Source organism: Microcaecilia unicolor, chromosome 2 (assembly GCF_901765095.1).
Source record: "Microcaecilia unicolor chromosome 2, aMicUni1.1, whole genome shotgun sequence".
NCBI classification, from domain to species: Eukaryota; Metazoa; Chordata; class Amphibia; order Gymnophiona; family Siphonopidae; genus Microcaecilia; species Microcaecilia unicolor.
Genome location: NC_044032.1, coordinates 331,860,716 through 331,888,343, shown reverse-complemented (window position 1 = coordinate 331,888,343; position 27,628 = coordinate 331,860,716). Strand labels below are relative to the sequence as shown.

Genomic DNA, 27,628 nt, shown 5'->3' with positions numbered 1-27,628 from the left:
TGAAAGTGCGAAACCCCTACGAGAAAAGCTACACTGGCTCCCATTTAAAGAACGCATCACGTTCAAAATATATACCCTAGTTCACAAAATCATTCACAGAGATCCCCCAGCCTACATGTCAGACCTGATAGACATACCACCCAGGAATGCTAAAAAATCATCCCGCACATGCGTCAACCTTTTCCTACTTGAGCACACAATTCTGGAACGCATTGCCGTGCAGCCTGAAAACGATCTACAAAATAACTAACTTCCGCAAACTGCTGAAGACCCATCTCTTCGACAAGGCATACCACAAAGATCAACAAATGTGACCTTCTACACACATATCCAGAATTGTCTTATATTATTTGCTTGCTACACCATTATCATGTTTCATCATTATCATGTTACCCAATATCCTTATGTAATACTAAATGTATATTCTCTTATATATTTCCACCATTCATGATGCATTGTAAGCCACATTGAGCCTACAAAGAGGTGGGAAAATGTGGGATACAAATGTAATAAATAAATAAAATAAATAAATATGATGCAACACAACTAACACCAAGGCATCACGATGAATCTGGAGGCGTGGGACAAAGATGTGAGAGAAAAGAGGAGGAAGAGCCAAAGGCATACTAAATAAAGGAAACCAAACAGGGAGGGCCTCTAGAATGATCTGATATGATTAAAGGAAAACAAATTATCAGGTGTGACAATTTTACCTTCTTTTTCATCTATACCAGACCAGTCCAGACTAATGGGATGTAGAACAGCAGTGTCCCAAGTGGGGAGGAACAAAACAACAAGGGAACAGGAACGGTAGACAGGAAAGAGCTCAAACATGAGTGGCACTGCAAACTGACAAAAGAACAATCCTCAAACATAAACACCAGAGTGAAGTAGATATACAGCCAGGCCACTCTGTAGACAACTAGAGGTTAAACATACTTGAAGGAAGGTTCCAACCACGGGAAAATCGAAAAACAACAACTATATCTGGAAAGGCATAAGGTACAACTCGGAAGGAAGCATAGGGTAGGGAAATGGGACTTGATATACTGCCTTTCTGAGGTTTTTGCAACTACATTCAAAGCGGTTTACATATATTCAGGTACTTATTTTTTTTGTACCAGGGGCAACGGAGAGTTAAGTGACATGCCCAGAGTCACAAGGAGCTGCAGTGGGAATTGAACTCAGTTCCCCAGGATCAAAGTCCACTGCACTAACCACTAGGCTACTCCTCCCAGCACAGTTTATAGGCACAGTTCTAGGCTGAAAGGGGGGTCCAGGAGCTAGAGGGGACAAGACACAACCATGGCAAAAGGCCTAGTGGTTAGGGTGGTGGACTTTGGTCCTGGGGAACTGAGGAACTGAGTTCAATTCCCACTTCAGGCACAGGCAGCTCCTTATGACTCTGGGCAAGTCACTTAACCCTCCATTGCCCCAGGTACAAATAAGTACCTGTATACAATATGTAAGCCGCATTGAGCCTGCCATGAGTGGGGAAAGCGCGGGGTACAAATGTAACAAAATAAATAAATAAACAAACATAGTGAGGAAGACCCACCAGAGAACCATGAAAGGCCGTGCAACACCAGAATGACCATCTACAGGAATGTGCCTCCTAGAAAGACCCTACCAACCAGCAGAAGCCACTGCAAAGAGATGTACCCGAAATACAGGGGTGTAGAAGGGGGAGGCGCACTAGATCCACAGACAGTTACACATACGGACCATATTGTGATAGACAGAATATGCTACCGCTACTAGGGTCACAGATCCACTCTTCAAATAGGCCTTGCTGCCACCAAATTTTGTGACAGTATTTCCCGAAATGTAGCAGAGGACTCACCAAACATGCCGCAGGCCCAGGGATCCCTGCAGCCCAATTAGAGAACCCTCCAAGGGCTTGATGAAACCTGTGGCTGATGAACCAGCACCTGTACCTCAAACAAGCAAAAACAGCAGGGCATTCACCAACAGAAAGCACAACTACTCCCCTAGAAACAGAAAGATGCACTAGACTGTGGGATGGAGCCACACTAAACTGCCAAGATGTAATCATGTGGAGTAACGATAGAAGAAGCTAGGCTACCAACCTAAAGACGGAATATCTCCCCACCTAAAGCAGGAAGGATGCCCTGCAACTGAGGAAACGCAAAGTCCCACCTGCGGAGGCAGCATGCTCCATATCTATACCAGGATTGCTGACCAAAATTCAGAGATGTATCTATGGTCTAGTGCCAGAGACAGAGCAATGCTTCACTTGTAGACCCTGTGCCAGCCTGCATTTGCACAGAAAGCAACAAGCCCCCACAGAGGGAGAGCAAAACGCCCTAAGAGGAGAGGAAACAAAATAGCCTCACAGGAAAGAACACTGTAAGTGTAGTATAGCCAGAAATGAACAGTATGCAGCCACCCTGGGGCAGTGCCCAGTGGAAGCCTACAAGGATGGCAGTTGGGACTAGGCAACCAGAAAGCAGCAAAATGCTGTCCAAAAGGATTGGATACAGCAAATAGCCACCAAACTGCAATCAGCGAGAAGCTGAAAACATGCATCATGCAGAATAAACAGACTGCATATGGACAAAAGTAGCCATGCACTACCCACAGAGATGGAGCCATGCCATTCCCATGCAAAGCCCTAAGAAAAGGGAACCATCTAAAAATAGCGCTGTGCACTCCTGCCAGATGTGCGTAGAAGCTATACTCACCAGAGAGAGAACCAAGCCCCACCGGCAGCAATAGTGTTATGCCCTACATGAACAGATGGAGGCACGCTTGACAGACTACGATGGCTGCATGTGCCACCTACATTGACAGAGCCATGCTTCACCTGCAGCAACAGAGGCATTCTGTACACACCAGGAACACACCACCTCCAGACAAGGAGCTAAGCCCCAACCGCCCAAGGAAGAGCTACACTTAACATCCAGATTCAAGTATGCTCCACCACTAGAGATGCAGCCAAGTCCCACCACCAAAGACAAAGATGGGTCCAGGTCCAACCTCCCGAGAGGGAGCCAAATCCCACCTTCGTAAATGGCGCTACACACAACCCTCAGAGACGGCCTTCTATGGCCCCACCTCCAGAGACAATCTACAGCCAGAGATGGTACGCCACGCTACCTTTAGAGCTGCTTGATATCTAGAGATGAAGCAATGGCCAACATTCAGAGATGGAACTACACTCGACCACCCGATATGGAGCTCCACCGGACATCAATGGAGCATCGCCCGACACAGGGAGCATTACCCAATAGCCAGCAATGGAGCCATGCCCGACCCCCAGAAATGGAGCTACAATCGACCCCCAAAGGTGGAGCCACGCTGTCCATCCCAAGATGGAGCTACACACAAGATCAAGAGACTGAGCTGTGCTGTACACCTAGAGAAACATGCATACTGTCTAGCCAGAGATGGAGTCTTGGAGCCAGTCCAGCAGACTACAGCCTGTGGCCAACATGCCACAGAAGCAGATGCTGGCAATCAAGCAGCAAAAGAGAGACAAGCAGACTCCCCATGAGGACGACATCATGCAGGACACAAGTACAGGCTAATAGCGCACTAAACTCAGCCAGCGAAAGAAAGGCCAAAAAAGATACAGCCCACACCCATCCCAAAGGATGTTGGAGAGCAGAAGGCAGCTAGTACATCTGCCGACCGCACCTAGCTAGGAGAAAAAGGGTCCACTGTAACCAGCTAGCTGCAGCCAGATGCAACCAGGGGATTCTGCCAAGGTACAACAAAAAAAGAGCTGACTGAAGCAGCCTTAAACACTCGAGACTGCAACTCAGCTAGGCAGAAGACATCCAAAGACCTCAAAGCTGGAGTGGAGAAGTGGCCTAGAGGTTAGGGTGGTGAACTTTGGTCCTGGGGAACTGAGGAACTGAGTTCTATTCCCACTTCAGGCACAGGCAGCTCCTTGTGACTCTGGGCATGTCACTTAACCCTCCATTGCCCCATGTAAGCCGCATTGAGCCTGCCATGAGTGGGAAAGCGCGGAGTACAAATGTAACAAAAAAAAAAAAAAGCAACCAAGGAATGTGGCCCATGCTAGAAATAAGTCGTGCCAGTCAGCCTCCTGGAAGCACAGCCTACTCCACTCAAACACCGCAGCTAACAACAGTGACTGGGGAGTTGGGCCCTACCTCCAAAGGTTGCCCCTCGAGAGCCTCACCAGGGGAAAAAAAAATCAAAGAGCCGCCCACATGCAGCGCATCCTTGCCCACTACCATCATAGGGAGAAAAGCATCGCTGCTACAGCTTGACGAAAATGCAGCCAGGAGCTCCTCCATGGAAGAGGGCTTATTGCTGAAGCAGACAGATCGCAAAAGACCTGGAAACAAAGAAAAAAACAAGCCACCAGATACCAAACTGAGCGAGGCCCCAAACAGGCTGAACATGGGAACTACAGCCTGTGAGTTACAGTGCCTCACTGCTAGGGCTAGCTCTGAAGGAGCTGTGCTCCACTCCACTGCCTCAACCTTGCCTTTTGGAGGGGGGGGGGATATGCTTGAACAGCGACGTAAGCAAGAGGCATTAGAGTCACCCTCGGCACAAACAAAGAGCACGCGGACAAACAAGGGCTGCGATACTGCTGCCAGCAGTAAAAAAAACAACCCACTACGTCATATATGCTGCACAAAGGGCAAGGCAAGAACCCACTGATAGCACCCCCAGCCAGCCAAATATAAACACAAGAAGGCACTCAGCCCAAAAAGGCTCCCCCGTGGTTAGAATCCAAGAAGACGCACTCCATTAACTGCGGCAGAAAAACTCTGCCTCAGAAGCACACAAGCAAGAAAAGTGCATCAATGAAAGGAACAGGTTTATACTTGCTGCGTCAACCATCCTACCAGGCATCCGCTTGAAGTCCAAGTCATCCAAACCAGAGGCAGTTTGCTTAAATTTATCAGCTATAACCTCCTGCTCAACTGCTACGTGGTCAAACCAGGACAGAGCTGCCAGCCAAGCAACAGGCAGGAGCTGCATAATCTGTCCACTATTTGCTAGGAGACAGAAAAATAATTCCAAGTACTTTGTCCTTAAGGGTATTGTGCAGCCTGGAATGTTCTGTATTTTTTCTGTCTCCTTCCCCTGGTAGATGGATATAACCCATTAGTCTGGACTGGTCTGGAATAGATGAAAAGGAAAGCAAAGCTGCTTACCTTAATGTGTTTTTTGAATATAGTAGATCACAATTCAAATATATCAGTCGCGTGGCCATAAGTGGCCTTGATGGAAAAGATTTCCAGACTTTTCTGGAACAGGCTGAGCTCTTGTACACATATGAAGGACATACATACAGCAGTTGCCCTGCAGGTGCTTCAGTTTCTGGTTATCAAAACTAACAACAGAACTCCCAAGGTGAGAACAGGTTTGTGTTACTGGTAATCTAATGGGTTCTGTTAACACAAGCCCAAGCTGCTTGTGTTAACAGAACCCATTAGATTACCAGTAACACAAACCTGTTCTCACCTTGGGAGTTCTGTTTAATAAAAGCAGATCACCTACTGGCATACAATGGGCTCCCTGCACAAAGTTATCATCAACCAAAAGAAAGGGGAAGGAAATAAGGCACCTGCCTGTGACCATTTCTATACAACTTTAAAAAAAAATCATGAACAACAGGAAACACAACCCCAAATCATTAAAAAAAATGAGTTCTAGAAAGGATTGGAGTGCAACCCCTCAAAAAGGAAGCTGTACATAAACAATGAGATGTAGATTTTTGGCTATACAAATTTCCTCAGTCTACGATAGGTGACCATATAGACATAACAGAAGGGGTGAATTGTATCATCACATAGCCTGGATTGTTAGGGTTTAAAAAAAAAAAGGAGCTGGGTAGATTTCAAGGGGTTAGTCTACCCCAGACAGAATATTACATCTATTTTACAACTAAAGGACTAGTGCGCCACCTCACCTATATAGGTAACATGGCTTAGGAAAAACATTAGCACAAAAAAAGCAAACACTGGGCCTTCAGGAATGAGAAAAATGTTGAACTTTTATTCAAACAAAGACCCGACACAGGCCGTGTTTCGGCACACAAGCACCTGCATCAGGGGGTCTGACATAAAAACATAGAAATCAAAAGTTATTCATGCAATCTGGCTAACAATACACATATAAAAACAAATAAAAGGTCATTTAACAAATACATTAAATGCTTATTTTCCAAAAATTAATAAAAGAATAATAAGTACATGAAGAAAACCATACAGTATCAAAATCATCAAGTCATACAAAAAGGATCAAAATAATTATACAGACAAAAGATTCATTCATGAAAGAACCTTACCAAAAAGGTCCTACAGGTCTACTTGTGGACATAAAGGATAAGATAAACAATACAGGAAATGTTTCCTAAAAATTGAGAAAAACACAGGGGAAGGACCATACGAAACGAACTTTCCATGCAATATGGTAACCAAACAAATTTTTCTGACAGAAACATCCTCTGATACTTAATACTGTGAACAAAGCTTCTCTGTACATCTCCGCAGAACAACTGTATAGATTACAATATGTGGAACGAAACAACAGCGTTGTATCAAGACAAAACAGATAATGCAGTTCTTGCACTATCAAGCAAAATGACCGTAACTTCAGTACAGTGTGCTGACTGGGAGAACGGGGGACATACTCATCTATTAAAGAAAACATATTTGGGTACTTAAAAACAAAAGTGCACAGCTTTAATCTACGTAGTATTAAGTATCAGAGGACGTTTCTGTCAGAAAAAATTGTTTGGATACCATACTGCATAGAAGGTTCGTTTCGTATGGTCCTTTTTATCCCTATAGCACGCTCTGCTGCCTTGCATGGTTTTCATTACACTGGATACCAGTATGAGAACCTGCTATACAACAACATCAAGAACTTAATGGACTTACCCCAATCTCCCCCCTCCTACCAAATGTTTCCCAATATAGCTAACGTATATGAACCTTATTCTACCACAATCACATCTTGCACTTGTGCACATTATGTATTTGTTCAGACCGGAACCGGCGAATGCCGCTACGGTAATATGTAAGCCACATTGAGCCTGCAAATAGGTGGGATAATGTGGGATACAAATAAATAAAATGTTTTATTATATTTTATTATACTCTATTTCTTTTAATACAACAGTACTCATTGGCTTGACTGGTTTGCCCACCCATTAATACGCTGTTGCCTTCCTTCCCCTGTGTTTTTCTCAATTTTTAGGAAACATTTCCTGTATTGTTTATCTTATCCTTTATGTCCACAAGTAGACCTGTAGGACTTTTTTGGTAAGGTTCTTTCATGAATGAATCTTTTGTCTGTATAATTATTTTGATCCTTTTTGTATGACTTGATGATTTTGATACTGTATGGTTTTCTTCATGTACTTATTATTCTTTTATTAATTTTTGGAAAATAAGCATTTAATGTATTTATGTTAAATTACCTTTTATTTGTTTTTATATGTGTATAGTTAGCCAGATTGCATGAATAACTTTTGATTTCTATGTTTTTATGTCAGACCCCTGATGCAGGCGCTTGTGCGCCGAAACACGGCCCATGTCGGGTCTTTGTTTGAATAAAAGTTCAACATTTTTCTCATTCCTGAAGGCCCAGTGTTTGCTTTTTTTGTGCTTCTGTTTATTGTTGTATGCTGTTACCCTCTCTTTTGTGACTTAGGAAAAACATTAGCAGGATGACTTGACTAAAATGAATGTTGATGCCACATTAGGCATGAATTTAGGATGTTTGCAAGCACCAGCCTACTGCAATCCTATATAATAAAACTCACCCTCAACGTTCTGAGGACACTGACGTCACTGTCAGGTCCTCCGGGCACTTCCTTCCGGTTCGAAGCCTTCATGGTGGTGAAGCCACCGAAAACACTGTGTTGGGGCCCCGCCCTCGCCTCAAACGTGATGACGTCGAGGGCGGATCAATGACAGCAGATTGAAGGTGGCGTGCCGAGGTCAGCAACAATGGCGAATGCCGACGGAGCGAGTACGGAGGGGGGGAGGTCCGGAAGGAAACCGTGCTAGCGCCCGTTTCATTGCCGCAAGAAACGGGCATGTTTTACTAGTGATTTAATATTACATGAATAAGTTATTATACCTGGAGCTCATGAGTATGGAGGAAGTGATGTCACCAACCAGTATGGCTGCTTAAGGGACAAGCTCCCCCTCACCCACCCACAGTAATATTGAGAGATTCCCCAGCACCCAGTGACATCTTCTGCTCATGCTGGACAGTGGCTGAGGTTCGGTCCTATGATGAGCTCTCAACTGGAGTCAGTGGATTTCTCCAATTATACCTTTACAGGCAGGACGACAACTAAGCGAGTGGCAGATCAGGAACAAGAGGCCCCGCACAAGCGGGATCATTCCGGGGCGTCCTAGGCACGAGACTTATTCACTATGGGAAATGGGCCCCTGGGACCTTCCCTGCCCCTTTCCCTGCAAAATGTCAAAACTGAAACTGTGCACGGGGCCCAGGGAGGTTCTACACACGCCGCTGCTGGCTGCCATTTTCCCTCCTCCCTCATGATGTAGCATCCTGTTTCGGGAGGAAGGAGGGAAGCTGGCAGCAGGCAACGGCGCATGCAGGACCTCCATGGTCCCCATGCACAGTTTCATTTTTGACATTTTGCAGGGGAGAGTGAGAGAGAGCAAGAGCCAAGGCCAGGAAGTTCAGGGTTCCTTTAGGCTGCCACCGCTGCAGTTGCAGTTACACAATTTCTTTTTGAAGCCATGGGGATGGGGATAGGGGGGCAGGGCAGGTGAAAGTGAGTGACCAGGAGGGTGTGGGATGGAAAGAGAGACAGACAGACGGAACCAAGGAAGTTGGATGAACGGGAGACGGGGTGCCCCAATGAAAGGAGAGTTCAATTTTACTTCCATTTAATTTCAGTCTATTCCATCTTTATAACACCAGGCTTTCCAAGGCTGATTACAACAACAGTTAAGATGAACCCACTAGAAAACAGTTTATAACTGCTATACCAGGTACAATAATTTTTTGATATTCAATTTTTATTTCATTACATTTATATCTACATATGGGAACAAGCTTTCACATAAATTCAAAAGCTGTCAAGTAAAAAAAAAAAAAGGGAAAACATTTTTTGTTCGCCACCTTTTAAGGCACTGCCAGTCCAACCAGAACAGCTTTTTACTTTTTATAGATGAACCACGATAGGCAGGTCCTTATTTCTAATGTGGAGAAGTGGCCTAGTGGTTAGTGCAGTGGACTTAGATCCTGAGGAACTGAGTTCGATTCCCACTGCAGCTCCTTGTGACTCTGGGCAAATCACTTAACCCTCCATTGCTTCTGGTACAAAATAAGTACCTGAATATATGTAAACCACTTTGAATGTAGTTGCAAAAACCTCAGAAAGGCGGTATATCAAGTCCCATTTCCCTTCCCTAATACTCTTTTGGTATTGTTTTCAATAGCATTTGCTACTGTTTTGGGTTAGCGAAAATGGTGGCAAGCTCTGCTTATTGGTTTCAGCCCATATAATGGACTAGATAGGCTCACCCTGTCTCCTGTTCTCAATCTAACCTCCTTGGATAGAACAATGGTGGGATGAGGGTAAGACAGAGAAATGGGACAATGCTGCATGATGGGGGAAAGAAAAATAGAGAGACAGGACAATGCTGGAGGATAACAGATGTTGGATGGTAGGGGCATAAGAGAGAGGAGATCCTGGATGCCTATGGCACAGCAGACCAGGCTGTGGGGGAGCAGATCCTGGTTGGCTGTAGCAGGGAGAGAAGATTCTGGATAGAAGAGGGAGAACTAGATAGAAGTTGAAAGAAGAGACAATGGAAGAGGATAGCGAGAGGGGAATCAATGAATGGAAGGGGAGGGATAAGAGGAGATGCTGGATGGAAGGGAAGACACTAGATGGAAGAGGGTAAGAGAGAGAGAGAGAGATGAGAGATGCTGGATGGAAGGTGGAGGTGAGACAGGAGTGAATGGGTTGGGAGAAAAAGCAAAGATACAGGATGAAAGGGGGAGAGAGGGAGGAAATGCTAGATGGAAGAGAGTGAGAGAGAGGGAGGGAGGAGATGGTGGATGGAACAGGGGAAGAGAAGGGATGGGATGGAAGGAGGCAGGATAGAATAGGGGGAGACAGGATGGAAGGAAGGAGGAGAGGAAAGGGTTAGTGGAAGTCTGGGGAATGGGAGGGCTGGAGAGAGGGAAAGAGGTGGAAACTTGTACATTGATGCAGTAAAAAAGAGATATCTGAAGACTGGTTAGAGAGGCAGAAAAATAAGTGGAAGAAACTGGAAGGAAAAGATCAATGCTGGATATGGATATTTTGAAGGAAGAAGACAGGAGGAGAGAAAAAATGACAAATGGAAAAGGAAACCCTGGCAAGAGAGTTAAGAGAAGACGAAGGAAAGCAGAAAGCAGACATCAGAGACTGGTTTCAACATGATTAGAAAAATTAATTGACCAGACCACACAGGTAGAAAAACTAATTTTATTTTTAACTTAGGACAAAGTACTGTCGTAGTCGTGTATCTACTCTAAAGATTAATAAGTAAAAATAAAATATGTAGTTTAACATGAAACCTTAAAAAAACAGATTCTGCACACAATGCAACACTACAGAGTTGCCATATAAAATTTTCAAAAACTGCCATATTACAAACAGTAATTACAAATTACTTGGAAAACTGTCAGGTTTCTATTGGACTAAGTTAATACATTTTTTTCAGTTGGCTTTCAGAAGCCAAAAAATCACCTTCTTCTGGTTAGGACAGTATACCATATCTAGGGGTCCTTTTACTAAGGTGCGCTAATGGATTTAGATCATACTAATGATTCCTCTCCAAAATACTTGAGCGTGCCGTTCACAGCCGCTGCCTTGATTTTCTCTCCTCTCATGCCATCCTCAATCCGCTTCAATCCGGCTTTCGCCCCCTACACTTGACAGAAACGGCACTATCTAAAGTCTGTAATGACCTGTTCCTCGCCAAATCTAAAGGTCACTACTCCATCCTCATCAATCTATCTGCCGCTTTTGACACTGTCAATCATGACTTACTTCTTGCCACACTGTCCTCATTTGGGTTCCAGGGCTCTGTCCTCTCCTGGTTCTCCTCCTCTCTCTCCCACCGCACCTTCAGAGTACACTCCCATGGATCTTCCTCCACCCCCATCCCACTCTCTGTTGGAGTTCCCCAGGGACCTCTTCCCTGGGCTCACTGATCTCATCTCATGGTTTCCAATACCATCTTTATGCCGATGACACCCAGCTATACCTCTCCACACCAGACATCACCGCGGAGACCCAGGCCAAGGTATCAGCCTGCTTATCCGACATTGCTGCATGGATGTCCAACCGCCACCTGAAACTGAACATGGCTAAGACCAAGCTTATCATCTTTCCACCAAAACCCACTTCTCTTCCTTCGCTCTCGATCTCAGTTGATAACACCCTCATCCTCCCCGTCTCATCCGCCCGCAACCTCGGAGTCATCTTCGACTCCTCCCTCTCCTTCTCCGCGCATATCCAGCAGACAGCCAAGACCTGTCGCTTCTTCCTCTTTAACAACAGCAAAATTCGCCCTTCCCTCTCTGAGCACCACCCGAACTCTCATCCACGCTCTCATTACCTCTCGCCTTGACTACTGCAACCTACTCCTCACTGGCCTCCCACTCAACCCAGGGGCATAGCCAGACACCAAAGTTTGGGTGGGCCTGGGCCCAAGATGGGTGGGCAGAAGAATCCCGCCTCATCCCACAGATGATGTGGTCTCTCCTCTCACCTGCATGCCATATGTACTCTCAAATATCCTCCCTCTCCTGCATACCTTTTAAATAGCAGATTTTCACCAGCAACGGGCAGCAACTAATACACACTGCTGATGTTGGCTCCATACCCTTCCCTCTGATGCAACTTCCTGTTTCCACCTAGGCAAGAATATATCAGAGCAAAGGCTATGGGGCCGGTGCGAGCAGTATGCATCAGTCACTGCTCACTGCAGGCGAAGATCTACTATTTACAAGGTATGCAGGAGGGACAGTTGTTGGGAGTTTTTGGCTGGTGGGGCTTGGGGATCCCTGCCAGCCACATTATAGCCATGCTGGTACTGGGTGGGCCTGAGCCCAAAGTGGGTGGACCTGGGCCCACCCAAGCCCACCCTTGGCTACGCCACTGACTCAACCATCTATCCCCCCTTCAATCCATTCAGAACTCTGCTGCACGTCTTATATTCCGACTGAACCGATATACTCATATCACCCCTCTCCTCAAGTCACTTCACTGGCTTCCAATCAGATACCGCATACAGTTCAAGGGCCTTCTTACCTACAAATGCAGTCAGTCTGCAGCCCCTCATTACCTCTCTACCCTCATCTCCCCTTACGTTCCCGCCCGAAACCTCCGCTCACAGGACAAATCCCTCCTCTCAGTACCCTTCTCCACCACCGCTAACTCCAGGCTCTGCCCATTCTGCCTCGCCTCACCCTATGCCTGGAATAAACTTCCTGAGCCCATATGCCAAGCCCCCTCCCTACCCATCTTCAAATCCCTACTCAAAACCCACCTCTTCAATGTTGTTTTCGGCACCTAACCTTTATACCTTTCAGGTAATCTAGACTGCCTCAATTTGACTACCCCTACTTGACTGACTGTACTTATGTCCTTTAGATTGTAAGCTCTTTGAGCAGGGACTGTCCTTCTATGTTAAATTGTACAGCGCTGCATAACCCTAGTAGCGCTTTAGAAATGTTAAATAGTAGTAGTAGTAGTAATGATTAGCCTGTGCTAAATGCTAAGAAGCTTATGAATATAAAATGGGTTTCTTAGCAATTAGCACACCTTAGGAAAAGGACCCCTTAATTTGTAATGTAGTAAGGAATATGTCAGGTCTTGAAATTTACACCTGCTATATTTATATTTTGCACAGTATAAGAGGACACACTACCGTTTCTCTGGTGTTGCAATGTGTGCAAAGTCTGGCATCTTAGGCGTTCAGTTTAATTTTTGTCTAAATATTTCTATTTTTAGTTTGTAGTTACTTATTCTATATTTGGTGAAGGTCTATCTGCGTTCTGCATGTGTGGAAGAGAACAGATGTTCTGCTAACACTGAATGTCTGTGAAGGATCAATCTGTACTAATCTGGCTTGTTTAGTATTCCTATAGGTGTACTGATGTTCTAGAACCCACCACAATGTTTACAGTACAATCTTTTCATAGGTAGGCCCTTCTTGTGTGACTCCTGGAAATTAGATATGGTAGAATTGTTCTATAGTTCCTGAGTGGCATTTATAGATTTTTGTATTACTTTAAAATATGCCTGATACTGGATTCTGGATTTGAATTTAGATTATGCCTTTCTCAGTAGTAGCTCAAGGCAGCTTACATTCAGTTACCGTAGATATTTCCTTTTCCTGGAGGGCTTGCAGTCTAAGTGTATACTTGGGGTAATGGAGTGTTAAGTGGCTTGTACAAGAAATCAAGGAATAGCAATGGGATTTGAACCCTAGCTTCCCTGGTTGGCATCCTGCTGCTCTAACCATTAGGTACAGCTAATATATATGATGCCGATTCCAAACATGTTTGGAAACCCTACAATAAACTCAAGGCTGGCAGATCTGAACTTGGTGGCCATTTAGTAACCTATTAGGGCAAATTAGTTTATGGTTGCTTATAATCACAGGAGTTTTGTTAAAGTGCTGCTGAACACTACTCTTTACCTGGCCAACAGGAAGATGCTGAACCAGGGAGCTAAAACTGACTGCTAGACAACTGTTAAAGTACCTGCTTATATTACCAGAATACTGCTAATACTAGTCTGGAGGGAGAAAGAGAGAAAGAGCAGAGCTTTGGGGAGAGAGAAAGAGAGAGCAGGCAGTAGTAGTGAGGGAAAGTGGAGAGTGACAGTGTGCACTGTCCTTGATAATTCATGAGGATGAGAGTGAGAGCACCATAAGACAAACTTCCCTTGGTGCTGGCTCATTTCACTGTTCTAGATCATCCTTCACTTAACCCAATTTGGCTTGGTAAATCAATAACATCATGGATAGTTTTCAATATTTGGGTGCCTTATTAGATTACAGGCTGTCTTTTGGCAAACAAGTGCCCTTCATTGTACAAAAAAGGGATTTTGCATTTTATATCAAGTACGCTCCCTGAAATATTTATTTGACAAATCTGCTTTATATATTTTAATTCATGTTTTGTGGATTTCCCGTTTGGCTATGGAAACAAAGTATATGCAGGAAGTGTATCAAATGCTTACAGACATTGCAAAATGCAGCAATTAGGGTGTTGGGACATGTATGTAAATATGATCATATTACCCCCCCCCCCCCCCCTTTTCAAAAGATACCACTGGTTGCCCATTCCTTTTAGAACAGAATTCAAAATCTTAACCATTGCCCATAAAGCTGACTATGAATGTCTACCTCCTTACTCAAGTTCCTTACTACTACTACTTAACATTTCTAGAGCGCTACTAGGGTTATGCAGCGCTGTACAGTTTAGCAAAGGACAGTCCCTGCTCAAAGGAGCTTACAATCTAAAGGACGAAATGTCAAGTTGGGGCAGTATAGATTTCCTGAATAGAGGTATGGTGGTTAGGTGCCGAAAGCGACACTGAAGAGGTGGGATTTGAGTAAGGATTTGAAGATGGGCAGGGAGGGGGCCTTAGCCATCCCTTATGTACCTACTAGGACTTTGAGGTCATTGGTAGTCCTATTGGTTGCTAAGGCATGATGGAAGACCACATCTAAGCATGTGTTTTAGAACCAAGGCTGGAATCTGGAATCATAAGGCTTCACTCAGGAGTTTTCTGAATTTACTCATCCATCACTGCGGCAACAAATCTTGTCCAGGGATCAAGCACCAAGGTTCCTTCTAGAACTCTGAAATCATGCATTCTAAACCTAGTCACTAGAAGTCACTAATGCACATGGAATGGGAAATCTCTCCCATAGGGTCTGCGAATGCTGCTTCTGCAGCATAACCAGCCGTGGCTGGTGCGGGGAATGAAAGACGTGATCCAGAAATTGAACCCAGGTTCTCTGCATGGCAAATGCACTGTATTTATTTTAGATTTAGATTTGCTCACACCTTTTTCAGCAGTAGCTCAGGGTGAGTTACATTCAGATACTCTGGATATTTCTCTGTCACAGGAGGACTCACAATCCAAGTTTGTACCTGAGGCAATGGAGGGTTGTGACTTGCCCAAGATCACAAGGAGCAGAAGTGGGATTTGAACTGGCCACCTCTGGATTGCAAGACTGGTGCTCTAACCACTAGGCCACTGACTTACAGGACCCCGCACGTCCCAAGATGAAACTCGGCCAATCAACCAAGTAGGGAAGCACATAAGCCCCCAGTTTGCATAGATATGCAACAAAAAATTATGAAGTGCTTTATGAAAGCTCGTAGAGCCACAGATAAGCCAAGACAAAGAGCATGGTAATTAACAGCAATGTTTATGATAGATCTGAATAGTTTTTCTAAAGTCTGTAATTATCTACAATAAAATCTGTAGCCTCCCTCCTAGAATAAATTCAACCACTGTGTCTGCAAGAGGAAGATTTCTGAGAAGAGCAGATCCTGGTGTACAGACTATTTGAATGTTGATGGAATTACCAAAAGATGGAACTTCTAAATCAGACCTTATTGATCCAGAGGGCCTCACATGATAAAGTTACAATTGGCCAACCATTAAAAAAAAAAAAAAATTATAAATTTAATCTTCATTCTACAGTGAGATCTTCCACTAGTGAAACTAGGAGATTAGCTATTTCCCCATTACATAGTCACAGCTCTAACTCCAGGTTTGACTGGTACCAATAGTAACATAGTAGATGACGGCAGAAAAAGACCTGTTTAGTGGAATTTGTCTACCATTCAACCCCATATCAAAAATGGCATGCAGCACATCAGTCTCAGATTTCTCACTGATGAAGTAAATGAAGATTAAAACTTCTGTGAGAAAAAATAAAATGTAACAACTTTAATCTAAATAAGAGAGTTTATTAAAAAAAAACTCTGTTAAGAATATTTTATATTTCCCTTACACCATTTTTAACAATAATGAAATGATATTTAGATGTTTGTTGAGCTGTAGATTGTAGTGCTCAGTATCACATATGTGAACATGGTCTATAATGTGTGTCAGAACAGAAGAAAAGTTGAGAACCACTGGCTTAGAAACACAGATTCACATGCAGCAGTAAAGACCGAGACAACACCTCTATAGGGAAGCACTTTGCTTAAAATGTTAATGCAGCTTAGTAAATGGGGGCCATAATTTCTTTAGATCTTTTGCTGTAGTCAGCACTTTAGTCTTCCACCTTTATTCACAGAATTTAGCATAAATTGTTCTCTCCAGCTTGTAGAATTATATATGGAACCTCGCCCCATGTATATAAAAAAAACCCAAAATGCATAACACCACAAAATGTTAACCAGAATTTAAAAAGAAAAAAAGGCAGCTTATTAACAAAGTTTTAAAAACCTGTTTGGTGATAACCATTCATCATGGCAAAAATATCCTGCACATATCCATGATTAATTGAAGTGGAGCTCTTTAACCTCCTAATCACCTATCTAGCCCCTTCAGTAGCAAATAAAATGACCAATCATCTCTCTATTTTTGATGGAAATTAATGTGGAAAAAATCAGAAAAATACATTTTATAAAGTAAAACCTACATTCATCCAAGTACTGATAAAATACATTAAACAAAAATGTACTTTTAATAAAAAATTATTAACACTCTGCTTCTGACTAGTGATTTAAATTGATTTGATTTAAATCAAATTTCCCTGTTCACCTGTATAGATTGGGGGGGGGGGGGGGGAGGTTCTTCTTACATCTCATTAAGGGCTTTTAAATATTTTGAACATGTTAACTCATGAACAGATTTTGTTCATTTATTTGTTTACATTTGCTACTGTGCCTTTTGGTATTTGTGTGGCAGAGAGAGGGCTGCTGGTTTACACATTCATAAGAGCAGTTTCACTATAACATTCACTTCATAGCAAGTCAAGCAACTCACCCACTCCTAGAATTCTGCAATTCAGATTAACAGCTTCTGAGGCAGCCTCTATGCACATCTTCAGGATCAGCTCTATTCTCTCCTCATATGTTTTAGGATTGGGTTGCACATACTTCTTAACAATGTCACCCTAGAAGGGGGCACAGTACATCAGCTGTAAAGTATATTGAATTTATGCCCGAGTTAATAATTCTGCATTTGCATTCTTTTATTTACACTCACCGAGATATTATATTCATTTAGCAGTGATATGTAAAAGGTGAAAAATCCAAAAAGACCATTCGGGGTTAATAGCTATAGCAATCTAAATATACAAGGTCTACATCCGCATATATACAATGTGTAGCTCAGGGGAGGCTCTCCAAAAAATGACACACTTTAATATTTTGCATCTAGGGTACACAGGCTTCATATGTGATCTCTTATTTTTCTTCTGAGACCCCAGAACTCCTAGAAAACAGTGAGCATCATGCATCAAAGATCAAGGTTCCAAAGAACTGACAACAAGCGAATGCTACATACCTGTAGAAGGTATTCTCCGAGGACAGCAGGCTGATTGTTCTCACTGATGGGTGACGTCCATGGCAGCCCCTCCAATCGGAATCTTCACTAGCAAAGGCCTTTGCTAGCCCTCGCGCGCCGATGCGCACCGCGCATGCGCGGCCGTCTTCCCGCCCGAAACCGGCTTGTGCCGGCCAGTCTCATGTGTAGCAAGACAAAGACAAGGGAAGACACAACTCCAAAGGGGAGGCGGGCGGGTTTGTGAGAACAATCAGCCTGCTGTCCTCGGAGAATACCTTCTACAGGTATGTAGCATTCGCTTTCTCCGAGGACAAGCAGGCTGCTTGTTCTCACTGATGGGGTATCCCTAGCCCCCAGGCTCACTCAAAACAACAACCATGGTCAATTGGGCCTCGCAACGGCGAGGACATAACTGAGATTGACCTAAAAAATTTACCAACTAACTGAGAGTGCAGCCTGGAACAGAACAAACAGGGCCCTCGGGGGGTGGAGTTGGATCCTAAAGCCCAAACAGGTTCTGAAGAACAGACTGCCCGAACCGACTGTCGCGTCGGGTATCCTGCTGCAGGCAGTAATGAGATGTGAATTTGTGGACAGATGACCACGTCGCAGCTTTGCAAATCTCTTCAATAGAGGCTGACTTCAAGTGGGCTACCGACGCAGCCATGGCTCTAACATTATGAGCCGTGACATGACCCTCAAGAGCCAGCCCCGCCTGGGCGTAAGTGAAAGAAATGCAATCTGCTAGCCAATTGGATATGGTGCGTTTCCCCACAGCCACTCCCCTCCTATTGGGATCAAAAGAAACAAACAATTGGGCGGACTGTCTGTTGGGCTGTGTCCGCTCCAGATAGAAGGCCAATGCTCTCTTGCAGTCCAATGTGTGCAGCTGACGTTCAGCAGGGCAGGAATGAGGACGAGAAAAAAGAATGTTGGCAAGACAATTGACTGGTTCAGATGGAACTCCGACACAACCTTTGGCAGGAACTTAGGGTGAGTGCGGAGGACTACTCTGTTATGATGAAATTTGGTGTAAGGGGCCTGGGCTACCAGGGCCTGAAGCTCACTGACTCTACGAGCTGAAGTAACTGCCACCAAGAAAATGACCTTCCAGGTCAAGTACTTCATATGGCAGGAGTTCAGTGGCTCAAAAGGAGGTTTCATCAGCTGGGTGAGAAAGACATTGAGATCCCATGACACTGTAGGAGGCTTGAAAGGGGGCTTTGACAAAAGCAAACCTCTCATGAAGCGAACAACTAAAGGCTGTCCTGAGATCGGCTTACCTTCCACACGGTAATGGTATGCACTGATCGCACTAAGGTGAACCCTTACGGAGTTGGTCTTGAGACCAGACTCAGAAAAGTGCAGAAGGTATTCAAGCAGGGTCTGTGTAGGACAAGATCGAGGATCTAGGGCCTTGCTGTCACACCAGACGGCAAACCTCCTCCAATGAAAGAAGTAACTCCTCTTAGTGGAATCTTTCCTGGAAGCAAGCAAGATACGGGAGACACCCTCTGACAGACCCAAAGAGGCAAAGTCTATGCTCTCAACATCCAGGCCGTGAGAGCCAGGGACCGGAGGTTGGGATGCAGAAGAGCCCCTTCGTCCTGCGTGATGAGAGTCGGAAAACACTCCAATCTCCACGGTTCTTCGGAGGACAACTCCAGAAGAAGAGGGAACCAGATCTGACGCGGCCAAAAAGGAGCAATCAGAATCATGGTGCCTTGGTCTTGCTTGAGTTTCAACAAAGTCTTCCCCACCAGAGGTATGGGAGGATAAGCATACAGCAGACCCTCCCCCCAGTCCAGGAGGAAGGCATCCGACGCCAGTCTGCCGTGGGCCTGCAGCCTGGAACAGAACTGAGGGACTTTGTGGTTGGCTCGAGATGCGAAGAGATCTACCAAGGGGGTGCCCCACACCTGGAAGATCTGTTGCACTACATGGGAATTGAGCGACCACTCGTGAGGTTGCATAATCCTGCTCAACCTGTCGGCCAGACTGTTGTTTACGCCTGCCAGATATGTGGCTTGGAGCACCATGCCGTGACGGCGAGCCCAGAGCCACATGCTGACAGCTTCCTGACACAGGGGGCGAGATCCGGTGCCCCCCTGCTTGTTGACGTAGTACATGGCAACCTGGTTGTCTGTCTGAATTTGGATAATTTGGTGGGACAGCCGATCTCTGAAAGCCTTCAGAGTGTTCCAGATCGCTCGTAACTCCAGAAGATTGATCTGCAGATCTCGTTCCTGGAGGGACCAGCTTCCTTGGGTGTGAAGCCCCTCGACATGAGCTCCCCACCCCAGGAGAGACGCATCCGTGGTCAGCACTTTTTGTGGCTGAGGAATTTGGAAAGGACGTCCCAGAGTCAGATTGGACCAAATCGTCCACCAATACAGGGATTCGAGAAAACTCGTGGACAGGTGGATTACGTCTTCTAGATCCCCAGCAGCCTGAAACCACTGGGAAGCTAGGGTCCATTGGGCAGATCTCATGTGAAGGCGGGCCATGGGAGTCACATGGACTGTGGAGGCCATGTGGCCTAGCAATCTCAACATCTGCCGAGCTGTGATCTGCTGGGACGCTCGCACCCGCAAGACGAGGGACAACAAGTTGCTGGCTCTCGTCTCTGGGAGATAGGCGCGAGCCGTCCGAGAATCCAGCAGAGCTCCTATGAATTCTAGTCTCTGCACTGGGAGAAGATGGGACTTTGGATAATTTATCACAAACCCCAGTAGCTCCAGGAGGCGAATAGTCATCTGTATGGACTGCAGGGCTCCTGCCTCGGATGTGTTCTTCACCAGCCAATCGTCGAGATATGGGAACACGTGCACCCCCAGCCTGCGAAGTGCTGCTGCTACTACAGCCAAGCACTTTGTGAACACCCTGGGCGCAGAGGCGAGCCCAAAGGGTAGCACACAGTACTGGAAGTGACGTGTGCCCAGCTGAAATCGCAGATACTGTCTGTGAGCTGGCAGTATCGGGATGTGCGTATAGGCATCCTTCAAGTCCAGAGAGCATAGCCAATCGTTTTCCTGAATCATGGGAAGAAGGGTGCCCAGGGAAAGCATCCTGAACTTTTCTTTGACCAGATATTTGTTCAGGGCCCTTAGGTCTAGGATGGGACGCATCCCCCCTGTTTTCTTTTCCACAAGGAAGTACCTGGAATAGAATCCCAGCCCTTCTTGCCCGGATGGCACGGGCTCGACCGCATTGGCGCTGAGAAGGGCGGAGAGTTCCTCTGCAAGTACCTGCTTGTGCTGGAAGCTGTAGGACTGAGCTCCCGGTGGACAATTTGGAGGTTTTGAGGCCAAATTGAGGGTGTATCCTTGCCGGACTATTTGGAGAACCCACTGATCGGAGGTTATGAGAGGCCACCTTTGGTGAAAAGCTTTCAACCTCCCTCCGACCGGCAGGTCGCCCGGCACTGACACTTGGATGTCGGCTATGCTCTGCTGGAGCCAGTCAAAAGCTTGCCCCTTGCTTTTGCTGGGGAGCCGAGGGGCCTTGCTGAGGCGCACGCTGCTGACGAGAGCGAGCGCGCTGGGGCTTAGCCTGGGCCGCAGGCTGTCGAGAAGGAGGATTGTACCTACGCTTTCCAGAAGAGTAGGGAACAGTCTTCCTTCCCCCAAAAAATCTTCTACCTGTAGAGGTAGAGGCTGAAGGCTGCCGGCGGGAGAACTTGTCGAATGTGGTGTCCCGCTGGTGGAGCTGCTCTACCACCTGTTCGACTTTCTCTCCAAAAATGTTATCCGCACGGCAAGGCGAGTCCGCAATCCGCTGCTGGATCCTATTCTCCAGGTCGGAGGCACGCAGCCATGAGAGCCTGCGCATCACCACACCTTGAGCAGCGGCCCTGGACGCAACATCAAAGGTGTCATACACCCCTCTGGCCAGGAATTTTCTGCACGCCTTCAGCTGCCTGACCACCTCCTGAAAAAGGCTTGGCTTGCTCAGGGGGGAGCGCATCAACCAAGCCCGCCAACTGCCGCACATTGTTCCGCATGTGTATGCTCGTGTAGAGCTGGTAGGACTGAATTTTGGCCACGAGCATAGAGGAATGATAGGCCTTCCTCCCAAAGGAGTCTAAGGTTCTAGAGTCCTTGCCCGGGGCGCCGAAGCATGCTCCCTAGAACTCTTAGCCTTCTTTAGGGCCAGATCCACAACTTCAGAATCATGAGGCAACTGAGTGCGCATCAGATCTGGGTCCCCATGGATCCGGTACTGGGACTCGATCTTCTTGGGAATGTGGGGATTAGTTAAAGGCTTGGTCCAGTTCGCCAGCAATGTCTTTTTTAGGACATGGTGCATGGGTACAGTGGACGCTTCCTTAGGTGGAGAAGGATAGTCCAGGAGCTCAAACATTTCAGCCCTGGGCTCGTCCTCCACAACCACCGGGAAGGGGATGGCCGTAGACATCTCCCGGACAAAGGAAGCAAAAGACAGACTCTCAGGAGGAGAAAGCTGTCTTTCAGGAGAGGGAGTGGGATCGGAAGGAAGACCCTCAGACTCCTCGTCAGAGAAATATCTGGGGTCTTCTTCCTCTTCCCACGAGGCCTCACCCTCGGTGTCAGACACAAGTTCACGGACCTGTGTCTGCAACTGTGCCCGACTCGACTCCGTGGAGCCACGTCCACGATGGGGGCATCGAGAGGTAGACTCCCTCGCCCGCATCGGCGAAGCTCCCTCCGCCGACGTAGTCGGGGAGCCTTCCTGGGAGGCGACGGCAGCCGGTACCGCACGCGGCACCGACGCTGGAGACCTCACCTCGGGCGATGGGCCAGCCAGCGCCACGCTCGACGGTACCAGTGGCGCAAGCACCGCCGGTACCGGAGGGGTAGGGCGCAACAGCTCTCCCAGAATCTCTGGGAGAACGACCCGGAGGCTCTCGTTCAGAGCGGCTGCAGAGAAAGGCATGGAGGTCGATGCAGGCGTCGACGTCAGAACCTGTTCCGGGCGTGGAGGCTGTTCCGGGCTGTCCAGAGTGGAGTGCATCGACACCTCCTGAACAGAGGGTGAGCGGTCCTCTCGGCGCCGATGCCTGCTGGGTGCCGACTCCTTCGGCGACCCAGAGCTCTCGGTACCGACATGGGAAGGGGACCGGTGACGATGCTTCTTCGACTTCTTGGGACGAAGCATGTCACCGGAGCTTCCCGGCACCGACGAGGAGGACGTAGAATCCAGCCGTCGCTTCCTCGGGGCCGAGACCGAAGAAGGTCGGTCTCGGGGGGGGCTGTACCGCAGGAGCCCTCAGGGTAGGGGGAGACCCACCCGAAGGCTCACCGCCACCAGCAGGGGAATGGACAGCCCTCACCTGCACTCCAGACGAAGCACCACCGTCCGACGACATCAGCAGACGAGGTCCCGGTACCACCGACGTCGATGCAGCTGTCCGATGTCTCAGCGCCGATGCAGAGGGCCGATGCCTCGATGCACTCGATGCACTGGCCGCCGAGGATGAAGGTCTGGACGCTGAAGACGTCGATGCACTCGATACCCCCGGTGCCGATGCCGACGAAGAGCCCGAGAACAAAATGTTCCACTGGGCTAACCTCGCTACCTGAGTCCGCCTTTGCAAAAGGGAACACAGACTACAGGCATGAGGGCGGTGCCCAGCCCCCAGACACTGAAGACACGACGCGTGCCTGTCAGTGAGCGAGATTACCTGGGCGCACTGGGTGCACTTCTTGAAGCCGCTGGAAGGCTTCGATGTCATGGGCGGAAAAATCACGCCGGCGAAATCGAAAGACGAAATGGCGAAATTTGGCACCAGAAAAATAGGAAATTTCGACCGGGGCCTAAGTAAGGCCTACCCCGACGACGAAAGAAAACTTAACGGGGCGAAAAAAAACTCGAAGTAGAGGAAGGAAAAAACCCAAAGAGGTTAATCCAAACAATTTTTGGAGTTTCTCACAGAAACGAGTCGAAAACGACGCGCGAGGTCGACTTTTCGGGGCACGAACGGTAAAACACAACCGTACCGAGCGCGGAGAAAAGAAGACTGGCCGGCACAAGCCGGTTTCGGGCGGGAAGACGGCCGCGCATGCGCGGTGCGCATCGGCGCGCGAGGGCTAGCAAAGGCCTTTGCTAGTGAAGATTCCGATTGGAGGGGCTGCCGTGGACGTCACCCATCAGTGAGAACAAGCAGCCTGCTTGTCCTCGGAGAATAACCAAATAACTTATTCTGTTTTAATGACACTATTAGAGCACAAAGTGGAGATACTAAATGAGAGGTACTGTAAGCAGGGGGAAGGTAAGGGTACTCTGTCACTTACACACTGAAAGGACAATTCTATGGTTGTGCGCCTGCAGTTACAAGGACCTTGCATGTGTAAATGCAGCAAAAAGTGCCACTTACACGCACAAAGTGCCCTAAGTACTATTCTATAAGGGCATGCGTAAGAGGCATAGCAGGTAACTGTGAGGGGGGCACACACATGGGTGTGAGCATGGGCATTTCCCATTTTTGTGAGACTGTAAATTATGCATGCTGCTGGCCACACTTAGGTGTGCCCATTTACACCAGCCACAGACCTGATGTAAACGGGCGTGTCTACATTTAGGTGTGCTGATGCAGGTTTATGCTAGTATTCAGTAACAGAATCTAGATGTCCAGATGCTGTTGTAGAACTGGGCGCCTACATCTAAATGCCCATTATAGAATTGCCTAAAAGGGCAATTCTATAACACGGTGCTCATAGTTGCATGCCACTTAGGAGCATAACTGTACTCTTACCCATGAAAGTGAAAGTACTTTGTACACTTATGTGCTCAAGCAGCAGCAAAACATCTAAGTAGTATTCTGTGAGGGTGTGCAAAAGTGGCACAGTACATAAATGCAACGATGACCTTTACATGGGTAAAGCATGGGCAGTGCTGCCACTTACAGAATACTATAAGTTAATCGTTTCCTTGCTGCATTTAGGCACCCCCAGTTTTGTAATGTCTATGGCTGGTGTAACTGAAGGTACCTAGATTTTAAGTACTGGGTTGTGCTTGTATTTTATAAATGGAATACCTTTACCGATACCATTACAGAATAAGCTCATGCCAAGTTGCACTGAGGCATCTAAAAGGAGGTGCCCATTTATAGAATCACCTTCTAACTGCAGTTAGGATTGTCAAAAATTTACATTCCACCTATCAAGGAGGAAGAGGTCTTACTCTTGGTGGATTACATAACACTAAAAATCTTACAACATATAAACATCCACATCCTTATAACGTACTATTCCAAATACAATAAAATACATGCAAAACAACAAGTCAAATGTTCCATATAACCTAAACAACTCACTGAAGGGAAAATTTCTTACAAAAGTTCAACAAATAAGTCTCATATCTGAGATACTGGGGCAATGCAATGCATTCCATTAAAAAAAGACCATTTTGAAAAAACAAATGAAAAAACATTCCACACATTAATAAAATGTAGAAAGGGGAAAGACAAGATGGCTGCTTGTGTCTGTCACTAGTACTGATGCCCAAAGACCCATACTTATAATCACTTACCTAGGGTGAATCATAAAGTTAAGGTGTGGATCCTTCCAGTGGAGATGGTACTGATAATCTAGTCTCGGGCCAATGGAAACCTCTGTAAGATGTACAGGAGCAATGGAGCCTCTGAATACCTGGACTGGCCATTGTTGCAAATAGGATACTGGACTTGATCAACTTGTCTCAGTATGGCAGTTCTTATGTAATTAACCATGTCAGCTGTTGGTAATGCTGGAATCCCTATAGATCATTTTTCTAATCACTGGAGCTGCAAGTCCCGCCAAATAAGAGGAACACAGAGAGGAATACCGTATGAAACTGAAAGAAGCCAAGAGAGAGATACGTCTGGCGAAAGAGCAAGCGGAAGAACAAATGGCTAGAAATGTAAGGAGGAGCGACAAACATTTCTTCAGGTATATTAGTGAAAGGAGGAAGACTAAAAATGGAATTGTGAGACTGAAAGATGCTGAAACCGCTATATGGATTATGATGAAGAAAAAGCAAATTTGCTAAACAAATACTTCTGTTTTCACAGAAGAAAATCCTGGAGAAGGACCACGATTGACTGGCAAAAGTACATATGAGAATGGAGCGGATATAGCACCGTTCACAGAAGTGTGTGTGTATGAACAACTTGAAAATGTAAAGGTGGACAAAGCCGTGGGACCGGATGGGATCCACCCCAGGATATTGAGGGAGCTCAGAGAGGTTCTGGCGGGTCCTCTTAATTTGTTTAATAAATCCTTGGAGACGGGAGAGGTTCCGTGGGATTGGAGAAGAGCGGATGTGGTCCCTCTTCACAAAAGTGGTGATAGGGAAGAAGCTGGAAACTACAGGCCAGTAAGCCTCACTTCAGTTATTGGAAAAGTATGGAAGCAATGCTGAAGGAAAGGATAGTGAATTTCCTGGAAGCCAATAAGTTGCAAGATCCAAGACAACATGGTTTTACCAAAGGGAAATCGTGCCAAACGAATCTCATTGAATTCTTTGACTGGGTGACCGGAGAATTAAATTAAGGACGTGCTATGGACGTAATCTACTTAGATTTCAGCAAAGCTTTTGACACGGTTCCCCACAGGAGGCTCTTAAATAAACTTGACAGGCTGAAGTTAGGACCCAACGTGGTGAACTGGATTAGGAACTGGTTGACAGATGCCAGAGGGTGGTGGTAAATGGAATTCACGCGGATGAGGGAAAGGTGAGTAGTGGAGTGCCTCAGGGATCGGTGCTAGGGCCAATTCTATTCAATATATTTGTGAGTGACATTGCCGAAGGGTTAGAAGGTAACGATTGCCTTTTTGCAGACGATACCAAGATTTGTAACAGAGTAGACACCCTGGAGGGAGTGGAAAACATGAAAAAGGATCTGCAGAAGCTAGAAGAATGGTCTAATGTTTGGCAATTAAAATTCAATGCAAATAAATGCAAAGTGATGCACTTAGGGAGTAGAAATCCATGGGAGAAGTATGTGTTAGGCAGTGAGAGTCTGATATGTACAGACAGGGAGAGGGATCTTGGGGTGATAGTATCTGAGGAGCTGAAGGCAACGAAACAGTGTGACAAGGCGGTGGCTGAAGCCAGAAGGTTGCTAGGTTGCATAGAGAGAGGTGTGACCAGCAGAAGAAAGGAGGTATTGATGCCCCTGTACAAGTCATTGGTAAGACCCCACCTGCAGTACTGTGTTCAGTTTTGGAGGCTGTATCTTGCTAAGGATGTAAAAAGAATTGAAGCGGTGCAAAGAAAAGCTACAAAAATGGTATGGGATTTGCATTACAAGATGTATGAGGAGAGACTTAGACCTGAACATGTATACCCTGGAGGAAAGGAGAAACAGGGGTGATATGACACAGACGTTCAAATATTTGAAAGGTATCAATCCGCAAACAAACCTTTTTCGGAGACGGGAAGGCTGTAGAACTAGAGGACATGAAATGGGGCTGAAGGGGGGCAGACTCAAGAAAAATGTTAGGAAGTATTTTTTCAATGTTAGAGTGGTGGATACTTGGAATGCCCTCCCACGGGAGGTGGTGGAGATGAAAACAGTAACAGAATTCAAAAATGCGTGGGATAAACATAAAGGAATCCTGTTCAGAAGGAATGGATCCTCAGAAGCTTAGCAGAGATTGGGTGGCAGCACCGGTGGTTGGGAGGCGGGGCTAGGGCTGGGCTGACTTCTACAGTCTGTGCCCTGAAAATGGCAGATACAAATCAAGGTCAGGTATACATATAAAGTAGCACATATGAGTTTATCTTGTTGGGCAGACTGGATGGACCGTACAGGTCTTTCTCTGCCGTCATCTACTATGTTACTATGTTAAATACACCAGTTGACATAAGAGAGTGAGAGCCCAAGCCAACTCCCCACCCTCACCCCCACCCCCACAAATTGCATACAGCGCTTGATGCCATGTCAGGGTAGGAAGCAACAGGCTGGAGTAAGGAGTACCACATTCAACAGGGACTGGCCTTGACATTTTTGGGCAGATTGAAGAGATGAAGATGGAAGTGCAAGGAGAGGGTTGGAAGGGGGGAGTGTGGCAGTTGTTGTAAACCTCATTTAAGCAGTTCCTCGATGGATGAGCAGTCTAG

The 27,628-nt window shown here is 46.3% G+C and overlaps 1 protein-coding gene across 3 annotated transcripts in view; it reads right to left on the bottom strand.

The window, feature by feature from the left end:
- The window catches only part of GNE (glucosamine (UDP-N-acetyl)-2-epimerase/N-acetylmannosamine kinase), a 497,606-nt gene that overhangs the window by 132,814 nt on the left and 337,164 nt on the right, over nt 1–27,628 (bottom strand). For all 3 annotated transcript variants that reach the window (XM_030194355.1, XM_030194356.1, XM_030194357.1), the window contains exon 8: nt 17,024–17,153. In XM_030194355.1, the coding sequence (XP_030050215.1) occupies nt 17,024–17,153 (130 nt within the window). The remainder of the gene's footprint in view (nt 1–17,023; nt 17,154–27,628) is intronic.